The sequence below is a fragment of the Rousettus aegyptiacus genome, unplaced genomic scaffold (genome assembly GCF_014176215.1).
Source record: "Rousettus aegyptiacus isolate mRouAeg1 unplaced genomic scaffold, mRouAeg1.p scaffold_m13_p_2, whole genome shotgun sequence".
NCBI lineage: Eukaryota > Metazoa > Chordata > Mammalia > Chiroptera > Pteropodidae > Rousettus > Rousettus aegyptiacus.
This window is the reverse complement of record NW_023416295.1, coordinates 163,319,603-163,331,647: the sequence shown is the minus strand read 5'-3', so window position 1 is coordinate 163,331,647 and position 12,045 is coordinate 163,319,603. Positions and strand designations below refer to the sequence as shown.

At 43.4% G+C, this 12,045-nt stretch overlaps 1 protein-coding gene across 1 annotated transcript in view; it reads right to left on the bottom strand.

The window, feature by feature from the left end:
* STAB2 (stabilin 2) overlaps positions 1-12,045 on the bottom strand; it is a 129,707-nt gene that overhangs the window by 84,764 nt on the left and 32,898 nt on the right. Inside the window, exons 10-17 of the mRNA XM_036237372.1 lie at positions 10,369-10,502; positions 8,541-8,623; positions 7,151-7,300; positions 5,722-5,865; positions 5,126-5,182; positions 4,848-4,973; positions 1,280-1,333; positions 892-972 (exon numbers count right to left, since the gene is read on the bottom strand). Coding sequence (XP_036093265.1) covers positions 892-972; positions 1,280-1,333; positions 4,848-4,973; positions 5,126-5,182; positions 5,722-5,865; positions 7,151-7,300; positions 8,541-8,623; positions 10,369-10,502 — 829 coding nt within the window. The remainder of the gene's footprint in view (positions 1-891; positions 973-1,279; positions 1,334-4,847; positions 4,974-5,125; positions 5,183-5,721; positions 5,866-7,150; positions 7,301-8,540; positions 8,624-10,368; positions 10,503-12,045) is intronic.

Here is a 12,045-nt window from a genome sequence, read left to right as displayed (position 1 = left end):
CTTTGTCTAAAATGTCAGCCCCATCTCCACTTTCTATCCCCCTTCCTTGCTTTGTCATTTTTCACCTCAGCACTTACTACTCTCTAATATATGATATACGTTACTTATTTCATTTGTTTATTGTCTAACCTCCTATTTTCTAGAATGAAAATTCCAGGCAACCAGGGACTTTTGCCTGCTCACAGGTCTACGTTCAGGACCCGAAATGGTGTCTGGCACATAGCAGGCAGGCAACAGATATTTTGTTGAAAGGCCGAGTGCTCATCATCATCGCCATCAATAATGAATCAACAGGAGACATAATCTCTATGCTGTCAGGCTTTTGCTGATATTACGACCCCAGGGACTCAGCTGAATAATGTTCCCCCTTTGAGTTTCTTGGGACAGTCACGTTCCCTCCCACCACAGGGCCTCGGCACACGCTCTCCCTTCTGCTTGGAACGCTCTCATCTCTGCTTAGGTTCATTCTGCTCATCCTTCAAATCTTGGCCAAAGCATCACCTCCTCGCTGAGGACCTCTGGACCCTCACACTTGTTCTGATTCTTCTTGTTACATGCTCTCATGGCCTCCTGAACTTTCTCTTGGTGGCACTTATTACAATTGTAATTAAATAATTAATTGGTTTAAACTAATTCATTGTTTAAAGTCTCTTTCCCTTGTTGGGATGGAAGCCTGTCTTTTTCACTGCTTTATCCTTGGCATCTAGCTCAGACTCTCACACATATAATGGCTCAGAAGACATTTCCTGAAAGAAGCAACAAATGAATGAAATAATTGTAAGGAGTTTAAGCCTGCGCGTTAGTGTAGCGGTTGGGAAAAGCTGAAGACCAATCGTTAGGAGAGCAAAAATGCACGTGAGTAACGATACCAGTGGTAGAACTTTCACCTACATTTTCGGTTGTTTTAAACTGTATGATCTGGTTGGCCATGCTCCTAATGCGAGGGGTCGAAATGAGGGAGGCCACTTCCAGCTGCAGTGAGGAAGACAGAGACATTTAGAGCAAGCAACACACGACACCTTGCTTTCAGAAAGTCCTCCCTGGAAAAAAACAGTCTGCAAGTTTCTGAAATAAATGATGGGAGCTTTGATGTCATGAATTTTTGTGGCTTTGAAGATTTCTTTGATAGCAGGCTCATTATTCATTGCTAAGGGTACGCTCAGAACTACAGAAAAAGAGTAATTGTCACGTATTTTCTAGTACCAAAATATTTCAGTTTAAGACAAGGTCATATATCTTGAGAGCAAGGGGAAAATGGGGCAGAAAATGTGGGGCCAACCTGGGTAAATGGGACAATGTGGTATCTGATGAGTTCTAGAAGCTTCCAAGATCCCTGCAAAGGAATTAAAATAATTTGTTAGTCAATGAAGAGAATATAACACTTCCTCTCTTGTGAGAATCTCCTTAAATGACTTCGGATATGTACTCCACACAAATAAATAACCCATAATCCCTTTTTTTGGAAGTCCAGGGTGAGAAAAATTCCATCCCCCAAATAACTAACTTTCGTCAAATTCCTGCTCTGGCACGGGCTGTTCCGAAACCATATGTACACATTTCAACCCTTCCAACAGCCCTGTGCAGTAGGGACTATCACTGACTCACTGTATATGTGATAATACTGTGTTTTAAAGGCATGTCCAAGGTCACAAAGTGAACTCAAGATGTAAACCTGAGAATTAGCCCAAGCTCTCAGAAATCACTCTGCTCCAATACCTCTCTCCATGTCTAACACTACATTCCAAATTCTTTTAAGACAACCTTAGTTTTCGATTCTGTTTCACTCTTGCCATAAATAAACATCTGCTTGTCAGATGACATACTGGTTATCTGGGAATATACAATCCTCGTTTGGGTTATCCTGGCAGGACAGTTTCCCTTCTGAGCTCCCATGGTATGTGGTCATCTCTCCTTTAAAGCCCTTTGAAAGATTTCTCATGCTTCAGAAAACAGAAGCAGCAGTGCAGAAAAAGAGGGTCTTGGGACTAAAAGCAGTATGAGTGGTCCCTGTAAGGGTGCTCTTGAGAAAGAGTACAGAGTCGAAGAGCGTGGGGACCACTCTCTTTGGGGGAAGAAGGAGGTGGCAGTGTTGCTGGTCCATTGCAGTAGGCTGCAGTCTCCCAGCTGAGTCAGCCCTGGGAGTTACAAGCTTCACAGTCCTTCAATTCTGCTTCTTAAGTGGCACAGTCATAGTTACTCTGGCTTCATAAGGTGAGGGATCACAAACCAAGATCACAGTAACCCTCAAGAGGCTGACCATTCTAGGGATGTGTTCTAACAGTGTGAGGTCCAAGGCTGAAAGAAAACCCTGATGAACCTGAGTTCCGTTCACCCAGACTCTGCTCTGCATTTGACCTTGGTCCACATGTGAGGGGAGTTACCTGTAAGTAGGGTGACCACATATTCTGGTTTGTCTGATACAACCCTGGTTTATGCCTAGTGTCTTGGCAATTCTATTCACTCTCAAAAGTGTCCTGGTGTAAATTATAAAGTGAATGGCCACCGTATTTATAAGTCAATAGCATGACATGCAGGGTATGGTTAACAAAAAGAATGTTGAAGTTGACCACCAGTTAGTTATCCAGCCCTAGAAGAGATCCTTTCCACAGTACTGATTCTGTTACTATGTGACTTTGAGCCTCTGGATCTTAACTTCCTCTTAAAGCTACTTTGTAGTACCCATAAGTGGGAATGGCAGGTAAAGGCAATGCTATAATAAGCTTGAATGCTCGGTGGCAGAAGGGGTGAGAAAAAGTGGGGACCTCTGGGAAATGTCAGACTGGCCTGGACCGCAAACTCCTGAAAGGCAGGGACCGTGTCTTTCTGGCTTAGTAGTCACAGTGTCCGCAGACAGCAAAATATGGGGTTCGTGGCAGGCCCTACATAAATGTCTGTGCCAGTAAGTCCACATGTATATTGGCAAATAATTTTTGATAAAGGAATCAAAAACATACAGTAGAGAAAAAAAGCCTCTTCATTAAATGGTGCCTTTACTGGAAAGCCACATGCAAAAAAATGAAACTAGACTGCTCTCTGTCACCATATACCAAAATTAATTCGAAAAGGATAAAAGATCTAAAATAACACCTGAAACAATAAAATACATAGAAGAAAACATAAGTACCAAACTTATAGACCTTGGTCTTAGAGAGGACTTCATGAATTTGACCTCAAACACAAGGGTAGTAAAAGCAAAAATAAATGAATGGGATTATATCAAACAAAAAAGCTTCTGCACGGCAAAAGAAACCATCAACAAACAAAAGGACAACTGATTGAATAGGAGAAGATATGTACAAACAACACCTTCAACAAGGAGTTAATATCCAAAATAGACAAAGAACTCATAAAACCCAACAACAAAAAAACAAACGATCCAATTAAAAAATAGGCAGAGGGCTCAAACTGACATTTCTCCCCAAGAAGACATACAAATGGCCAACGGACATATGAAAAAATGCGTAATTTCACTAGTAATTAAGGAAATGCAAATCAAAACCACAATGAGATACCTCCTTGATAGAGCCACTATGAGAAACAGTACAGAGGTTCCTCAAAAAATTAAGAATTAAACTACTATATGACCCAGCAATCCCTCTTCTGGGTATCTATCCCCAAAATTTGAAAACATTTATTCGTAAAAGTATACATACCCCTATGTTCACAGCAGCATTATTCACAGTGGCTAAGACAAGGAAACAGCCAAAGTGTCCTTCAGCAGATTTTTAGATAAAGAAGATGTGGTATATATGTGCAATGGAATGTTACTCAGCCATAAGAAGAGATGAAATACTGCCATTTGTGACAACATGGATGGATCATGAGAAAATCATGTCAAGAGAAATAAGTCAGATGGAAAAAGTGGAGAACTGTATTATTTCACTCACGGGTGGGATATAAAACCAACAGCAATGAAGGAACAAACAAACAAACAAATAAAAACTCACAGACACCAAGAATAGTATGGCGATTACCAGAAAAAAAGGGGGGTGGGAGGAAGTAAAAGAGGGTAAAATGTGTCGAATATATGGTGATGGAAGGAGCCTTGACTTTGGGTGGTAAACAGACAATGCAACATACAGATGACGTATTCTAAAATTGGAAACTTGAAACATGTAATTTTATTAATCAATACGATCCTAATTCATTCAATGTAATATATATACATGAAGGGTTCAGAGGAAAAGAAAATACCATAATTAGCTATCCTTCTCTTTACTTTAAGGCTGTTATTTCTGGGAGAGAAAACACTTTAAATGGTTTCAGCCATTAACACCTAGGGTGAAGGAGTAAAAAAAAAAATCTCCTGTCTAGAGGAGAATGTGAAAGAACTGAAGATTCGTGGTATCTAAGGAGAGGGTTATTGTGGTGAGAAATGAGAACAACAGAAAGGAAAGGTAGGAGCATCTAACAACAACATTTAGTCCTTTTAAATTTAGCCTAGACCAGGCCTAGAATGCCCTAGTTTAGACTTCATTTCCTAAAGGGTTTTAGTGTTGTAGAGAACCTAAAATATGGATCTTGCTCCTGAGAAATACTAGAAGAGCCATGACAAATCACACCGACCACTTAGGTCTAGAGTTACAAACTGATTTTATTTCCTATGCCTCGTCTGATAGACCAGTCACAGTTACTTGGAATTCTACCGAGGAGATTTAAACAACCAGAATGTCAGGCTTAGTTCCAGAGTACTGTGATCGATTAATGATGTCTGCCTGGGTTGTAGGTGGATAGGTGGTGATACGTAGGCTGCTTATTTGCCATCTCTAGTTCAGAAAAAGCCTGTACGGAACAGACTGAGGCAGTGATGCTGGTACGATGTCATCAGAGTAAATAGGATACAATACCTCTGGAGAAAGAAGGTAGTCGAGAGTGCCGTCCTTCACGTTATTCAGTGCTTCATTACTTGGAACGAAAATGGTGTATGGTCCACCAACTCCATCCTTATCTAAGGCAGGTCCCACATTGGTTTTCTGAATGCAAGAAATACAATTTTATATCTGCAGTCTATCTCAGACACATATTTGAGTAATTCCTCAAAAAAATATTTATCATCGACACGCTTGCTAATTTTACAAAGGATTGGGCATAAAACGTTCTCCAGAAATTCATGAAAAATACATACCTCTAACAAAGACCGGAACTTGCTGTATCTTGGTTGTAGCATTGTCATTATGGTTTGCTAAAAGGAGATATTTTGTTTAAAAATTTCAAAAAGTGGTTTAGGAAATAGATACTCTGACATTAAAATACTGATGACAGAGTTTTTGTGTAGGTGTGCATAGATATCAAAAGACCTGATCAGTATTTTACAAATATTTTCTGTTGTTACTGAAATAGTAATTCAGACCTGTACTTTCTGAAATAGCCTTTAGCCATCATCAAATAGGTCAGAGGGAATAAATTTTGTGGAAGTGAGACTGCCCACCCCCATAAAGCATAAAGGATAAATTTTCACTGGTCACTGGACTGAATTGTCAGAGGTGGACATAAAGGAGGTCACAGAATCAAGATCTTTGCTACGCCTACTCCATGCCTTTCTCTCTGCAGAGGTATCCAGAATTCTGTTGAAAACAAATTATCCCATCTTCCCCACGGTTGAGGTCCTAGTATCAATGAAGACAAGTACGTACTTCTGGCATGCATTTTCTTCTTGGATGCAGCTCTCCAGAGAAGGAAGCTGGAGTTTGGTGGACATCACTTTTACCCGAAATATCTTACCTCAGAGTTGCTCTCAAATGTGGGCGCCATCTTGTCCATGGTTCTGTCGAGGATATGCAGGAGCCCGTTGGAAGCAGTAATATTCCCCTGTATGATTTTTACCTTCTTTTTGCCTCCATGGAGTTTAAGCTTTAGTTGATTATCCTAAAAATCAGGGAAAAATAAAATAAAATTAATGTGGTGTCCTCGAAGGAGTGAGCTCTGAGCTAGAAGTCGGGACTCCTGAGTCCTCAGGTTCTGCCATTTATTGGCTGTGTGATCTTGGATAAGTCACTTAACCTAAATGAGAATGATGGTATCTGCTTGGTTGACTTCACATGGTTTTCATTAAGGTCAATTAAGATAGTGTTTGAAATTACTGATGACTATCCCATGCTAAATGTGAATAAGGCATTATAAGTCTCCCCCAATAGGCTGCAAGCTCCAAAAGGGCAAAACTATTCAAATTAATATAAATTTGTCATTTATGTTAGTGTTGTGTACAAGGAAGGCACACAGTAAAAAATATTTGTTGAATGATTAATTGAAGTGAATTCCTCTTCCTCTCTCCTATAAGTTACAAGCTTAGTGAATATTTATTGAATAAATGGATGAATGAATGCATGCATGCATGTCTTTGTGAGAAAGCCAAATCTTCTCCATCCATCCATCCATCCACCCATCCATCCATCCATCCATCCATCCATCCTTTCTCACACACACAGTACAACTTACTGGTTAAGGGCTCAGGTTTAAGAGTCAGGCAGGCCTGCATTTGAATCCTGACTCTGGCAAAACATCCTTTATAGCATTGTTGTGAATCTTATATAACATAAATAAAGTTTATACTAGTACCTTGCATTGAGTAAGAACTCAATCTACCAATTTGATATTTGGTGAAATGCCACTATATAGGCCAACTCTTCCCTGCCCCTCACACATTCTGTCACTTAATCACATGCGCCCCTGCTCAGTAAAGTCACAAAAAGAGCTATTTCTAAAAGGGGAGGAGGATGTTTTTACTTTAAAAAACAAAACAGAACTAATGGCATTAGGAGAGATGGAATGTTATGCTGGAGAGGATGGATAAACTCCAACAATCTAAAGCAAACATAATCCATTTCCTTTTGCTGATCTGGCTTTGTGCTGATACTTCCAGGAAACAGGTTTACTGCAAAGTTTCTCCTTCCTGCTGGCAGTTGAATAATGACTGCCTTGAAAACTAATTCAGACCAGAGCAAAATCAAACACTTTATCACCCCCTTTCCGCAAGCATGCGCCCTGCCTCCTACCTGACCCTTTCTGGTATTGCTCTTCGCTTATTCCTCTGCAGGGGACTGCTTCAACAAACAAGAAATAAGGGAAAGTTCTTCGTAAACTTTCACAGCCTAAACACAAAGACAGAGCCATCTGTGGGCACTGAGTCAGTGGACATCGGAGAAAGCCTTACCTCATCACCACTGAAGATTTCCCCTGACCTTCCAGTCAAGGTATAGAACGTGTCTGTGTTATTCATTTGCTCAGTGTTCATCTGGCCGGCAATTATGTGGAGTTTCACAAAGTACCGAGCAGCCTTGTTATCCATCAAAAGCTCTTTTACCTAAGAAAAGACAGCCGTTTCCTTTGGTCGCCATCGTTTAAAGGAGACAATGATGTTTCAAAGCCAGGGCACCCTCACTGGGGGTTGGGTTCTTTCAGATACAGATGACTTTCCATGAGCGCAGCTGCCCCGGGCCAGGCCTTAAAGGGAGCAGAAGTCTGGGGAGTGATGCAGAGTATACTCCCCAGCTACGGGGGCAGGGGTGGGTGCGGTGCTCTAGCGTGAAAACTGACATGGTAGGGACAGCAAGGCAAGGGACCAGGAGGAACAGGAGGATGGTGGGCACCAAGGGATCACCTCGGGCCCAGGACACAGACAGAAATGAAGAGAACAGGTAGAATGGCCTGATGGAGCTTTTGAACAGTAAAATTAAGATTGCAAAATCCATCGAACCCCATCAACATTTTGTCACAGTCTATCGTCGACAATCCACCAACAGCTATTTTTTATTGACTTTGTGAAAATTTCATCTGTATATTAAACAAGAGACCGCATACAATGGGTTGAGCTCAGAGGCATTCAAAATACACTGGTTCTCCTCCCCGAGAGCAGACAAGTGTGGGCGTCTCTGAAGATTAATGATAGATCCATCTCAGACAGAATAATGGCGGTAGCATGTCAGGGTGAGAGAGTCTGGAACCTCCTGAGTTTTTATTCAGTGTAGCAAAAATTGTTACCACAAAAACATATCGGATTAAGACAAACCAGTTTGATACAAATCAACATGTCCATTACCTGCGTTAAACCAAATCTAACCATTTCATCAAGACCATCACGATGCTACGCCTCCACCAGGCACATAGTTTCATTCCCACTGATGACATTATCTCAGACAGCAGCTGGTCACACTGAAGACCACAGTTTTCTCCTAGTTTCCCCCAACACCATTACCATGTATGATCCTTTTAAAGAAACAAATGGCCTAGCTAATGTGCTGGGTTTATTCCTTCCTGTAGGAAGAGAGCAGTTTCGTATGATGCAAATCTTACCTATCACATCCCTATATGTGAAGAACTCCGAATGGTAAACCCTGAGGGGCTACCGATTGGAAGGAGGCACCGGGGGGTCCGGAAGGGGGCTGGTCATGGTCTTGCTGGATGCACAGTACACTCACTTTGTTGACAGTTCACTGAGTTGTGGACTTACGATGTGCGCGCATTCTGCCAGGATGTTATGTTTCACTAAAAAAATATTTACCCAATGATCAGCTCTTCTGCGTAGGTTTATTTTAAATACTCACACTGAGTCCTCTCAGGCCTTCGTCTGTAGGCAACAGCACCGTGAACGGCCCCAGGTTACTCAGCGGCCAGGCATAGGCTTTGTCTTAGGTGTCGAAATACACGAAGAAGGGAAACACAAATAGGTCAGTTAGGCTTTGTCTTAGGAGTCGAAATACACAAAGAAGGAAAACACAAATAGGTCAGTGGCTCGTGAGGAACAAAATCAGGCAATAAAGTCAGGCATCGCCCTTATGGTCCACCGAGGCCCGTGACTCAAGAGCTTCGCTGTTCTAATTGACACGTGCAGGTCCTTTGTAAATGAGGAAGCGGTCTGAGAATGTACGGCACCATGACGTCATGGCCTCAAAGGGTTCCTCATAACGACAGGGTCATCGGTGGGCACTGACTCAGTGGACATCGGAGAAACAGTCTGGGCCTCACAGACCCCCAGGAGTGAGAGGTTCTGTGAGGGTCCTGTGACAAAAATCCTCAGATAGCCCCACCCACTAGGGGCCTGACTCTGAGCTGTCACCCTCTCAGTGAACAAGGGCTGTGCCCTTGTTCCTCCCAGCGCCGGCTCAGACGAGCGCCAAGCTTGGTTTAATGCTCTGTTGTTGCCGCCTTAAAATGCTTAATTATTTTTTATCAAAGGACTTTGACTTTTTCATTTTGCACGCGGCCCTACGAGTTGTGAGGCTGGTCCTGCCTCCATGCCCTGGAGAACCGGGCCAAGAAGAATGGGCTCTGTGTTCTCACACAGGAGGTGATGTGTACCAGAATCTCACAAATCGGGCAAGTGAGAGGTCAACTAGACTTAGTCCCAGGAAAAGCTCGAGGGCCAGGTCTGTCACTCCAGTGGCTCCCATTCGATGATATTCTCAGAGTTCTCAGAGGAAGGCTATGAGAAGCCTGGCAGGTTGTCCCCAAGCCCCAAGGCATGCCAGTAATGTTTTCCTCCAGAAAGAGGAGGACATTTATGCAGGATGTCCGTTAAGATTTCTGCTGAGAGTCCAGCATTGACCCATGGAGGACATTTAGCTCTTTATCTGTGCTTTTTCTTGGAAATCATTTTTTTTTTTTTTGGTGACTGGTAAATTCTACTGATATCTTAAGGCTCCTGCTGACTGGTTGAGTCTGTGTTTTATCTTCTGTCGATTGGCCAAATTCATGTTTTACTGAAAGTCTTATCAAATGCTGCTATCAGCTATAATACATCATTTCTAAGGGAGTGTGGGATAATGACCTTTAGGAAGGTGTTTCGGGCTGTCGCCCTTCCTGAGAGGGCTGGAGTCACTAGAGTGTGTCACTATAGACAATTAGCAGTTGGGGACGTTAAACATCCAGCAATGTGTGAGATGGTTGTACACAACAAGACTACTCCTCGAATTCAAACAGCACCTCCACTGAGGAACGCAGACACTGTCTCAGGGGCTTAGTCACTCTCTATTCCCAGCATTAGCTGCCAACCTTGTTTCACATCTGGAGCCCTCGAAGTCAAGGGAAAGAGGATGGTCCCCATATTCACATTAGCAGCCGCTCCATCTCAACGCTGTTGTCGACCTGTTGGTCTATGGTGACTCCCAGGACCCTGTCCTCAGCTATCTGCCTCCTAATTATCGCATTGCTAGATCTCTTAGCACTAACTTCTGCTTGTCTCCTTGGAAACGGCTGCCTGTGCTTTTTTTTTTTTTTTGTCCCACCTACATGACCCTTCCTGAGAAGGGTTGATCCCAAGAGACAAGCCTTGCCTCACCCGCCTGCCGTTTCCTGAATGATTGCATCTTGCAGATGGCCTTGCCTGAAAGAGGGTCGCCCTTAGTGCGGAAATCTGTACCCATAGCCGCGTACCCAGGAGCGAGATGAAAGAGGTCAGCCTTCCTTGCCATGTCCCTCTGGGCTCAGTGTTCAATTCTCTGAGTCGCTCCATGATGTTTCCATAACACGTCGAGCCATCGCCCACGTAACCTCTCCGGCACGTGCATCTATAGAGAGGGTGAAAACACATTCTCAGGGTCTCGGAGCCATTGACTGGCGAGATCCTACAGTCAGCTCCCTTATCTGATTCCTTGTCTGCAAAAATGAGGAAAGTGATGCCCAGGGGCAGGCCAGGGACAAGGCCAGGAGAGGGGAGGCACGAACACAGGTGAGCACTCACACTGCAGTACCCGACACGAAGTAGGCCCACAGGAAAGGGATACTTAATAACTTAAGCCTATCTATAAACACTAGATATTTTTGTATACTCCTTGCCTTAGTGTGTTTCAAAGTTTGACCAAGACATCATGGGCATCAGAATGACTTGGAGCGCTTACTCTAAATGCAGATTCTAGGGCCCCAAAGCAGAGCCACTGAGTCAGAATACGCTTCTGAAGCCAGCCGCAAGTAAAGATTCAGAATTATTGAGCTGCCAAGAAGACCCTTCCCTTCCCCTTCCTCCTGAGCTGAGATCTCTGCTCAACTGTCCTTTCCTTAAAGAAATATTCCTTGATCGTCCACCCCCTTCCCAACTCCCCACTGTAGGTCAGGTCCCCCTTACTGTGTACCCGCCTGGTACTATGTAGCATCTCTCTGCGTCAACGGTGTCTGTCACATCCTAACTGAGGGGTTATTTGATTAATATCTGCTTCTCGATCTAATTTGAATAAAGAGTAAGGGCAAGGGCTGCGTTGATTTAGTCACTGTTGCAATCCCAAGATCTAGCACAGGTCCATAGAAGGCACTTAATCAATACTTGTGCAATAAGTCATCCCCAAATTAAGATACGTAAGCAATGAAAGTCGCAGAATTTATGCCGTGCTTTAGTTTCACAAAAGAAAAAAGAGAGTTAAAGATGCAGTTAAAGATGCCAGCAGTGGTGTGCTGGTAAATGTCGCACAATCAGCTCTCCAGAGGCAGGGTGGGGACAGGGAAAGCCCCAGTTTTCAGCATTTTCCAACTTGCATGGTTTGCTCTCCAACCTAGGCCAACCTCGAACTACTAACATGAGGCCAACCAACTTGCAAAGTCCTGGAAAAATTAACAATCGGCTCTGGCGAATCAGTAAGTCCTGCCTCTAGCACACCACCACTCCCCAGCAAAGATGAGCTGACAGCTGGTTGAAATCGGTAAGGTGCTTAGGTAGGTGACATTGATCAGGATCCCGGAGGCAAGTGAGGAACGAACTGTGACGTAGGGAAGAACATTTCGGAGAAGACGGAGGCAGGGATGCTGCGGTTATACTAGGCATCAGAGAGAGCTCATCAATCCAGTTGTGTTTTTAAATGTGGTCCCATGCCCGATAGAAATACTTTCAACAAGTTTGCTGGGCAGATGTTTCAGAGTCTTCTCACCCCTTGCTCGGACGGACTGCTGCAATGACTTCCTAACTGGTCTTTCTGTCCTTAGTTTCCCTCCCTTCGAATCAATCCTTCACACAACCCCCTATGTGGTCTCTCCAGAAGGGAAATATGGTACCTCTGTGCTTAAATCTCTCAGGGACTCCTTTCACCCACTGGACAAGGTATAAGTGCTTAGCATGGCGTGCAA